This window comes from Chlorella variabilis (assembly GCF_000147415.1).
Source record: "Chlorella variabilis unplaced genomic scaffold CHLNCscaffold_14, whole genome shotgun sequence".
Classification (NCBI taxonomy): domain Eukaryota; kingdom Viridiplantae; phylum Chlorophyta; class Trebouxiophyceae; order Chlorellales; family Chlorellaceae; genus Chlorella; species Chlorella variabilis.
In genome coordinates this window covers 1,101,732-1,102,600 of record NW_005435074.1, presented here as the reverse complement: position 1 = coordinate 1,102,600, position 869 = coordinate 1,101,732, and the positions used below count along the sequence as shown (strand labels likewise).

The 869-nt window shown below is 72.6% G+C and overlaps 1 protein-coding gene across 1 annotated transcript in view; it reads right to left on the bottom strand.

Annotated features, from left to right (window-relative positions):
• CHLNCDRAFT_135803 (hypothetical protein) overlaps positions 1–838 on the bottom strand; it is a gene marked incomplete at both ends in the record, with an annotated part of 2,032 nt that extends 1,194 nt beyond the window's left edge. The window contains 3 exons of the mRNA XM_005846296.1: positions 8–63; positions 291–448; positions 634–838. Of these exons, the coding sequence (XP_005846358.1) occupies positions 8–63; positions 291–448; positions 634–838 (419 nt within the window). The remainder of the gene's footprint in view (positions 1–7; positions 64–290; positions 449–633) is intronic.
• Positions 839–869: the final 31 nt, after the last annotated feature.

Here is an 869-nt window from a genome sequence, read left to right as displayed (position 1 = left end):
CACTCACAGCGAGTGGTAGCCGTCTCGCCCCACCCCTTCATACTTGATCATCACCTCAATGGCCTGCACGTGTGTGCGTGTGAGAGAGAGAGAGAGAGAGTGTGTGTGTGTGTGTGTGTGTGCTGGCGTGAGTGGGCTGGTTGTGCGGAGAACGGGGAGGGCGACGCAGGGCAGGCATCACGTGCATATGAGCGTGTGCACGTGCATGTGAGCGTGTGCACGCGCGCCCCCGCAGCCTGGCGGGGTGCCGCCGCCAGCCCACTGCCGCCGCCGCCGCCAGCCCCGCGCACCAGCTCCAGCAGCAGCAGCAGCGAGATGGCGGCGGCCAGGTGCGCCAGGCAGTGGGCGGCGGCGTAGGCCAGCTGGGTGGCCACGCCCCCCAGCCGCGCCCGCACCGCCAGCGGGCTGCCGTGGAACTCGGGGCGGCGGCGCAGCATGGGCGGCACGCCTGCGGCCAGGGGAGCAGCAGGGCGGCGGCGGCAGTGTGCGCGTGGTGAGGGTATGGGGTGGGGTGATGCCTGTGTGCTCCCTGTGTTGGCAAGAGGCGGCAGGGGCAGGGGCTCCGGGGCAGGCGCATGGCGGCAGTGCCCCCGGCCAGCCCTGCGCGCCCTGCCCGCCGCCGACGCCTCTCACCGGGCATCGCGCCGATGCCTCCCGAGCGGCACAGACCAAACAGGATGAGCAGTACCAGCAGCAGGGCTGCCAGCGAGATGTGTGACTCTGTGAGGATGGCGGAGGCGGCGGCCAGGCCCGCGCGCACAAAGGCGGCGCCCGCCTGGCGCAGCGTGCACGCCTCCAGCACCTCGCCCACGCCGCTGCACCGAGGCAGCACGCTGATCTGTGCGGGGGAGGGCGGCGGGGGCGGGTGT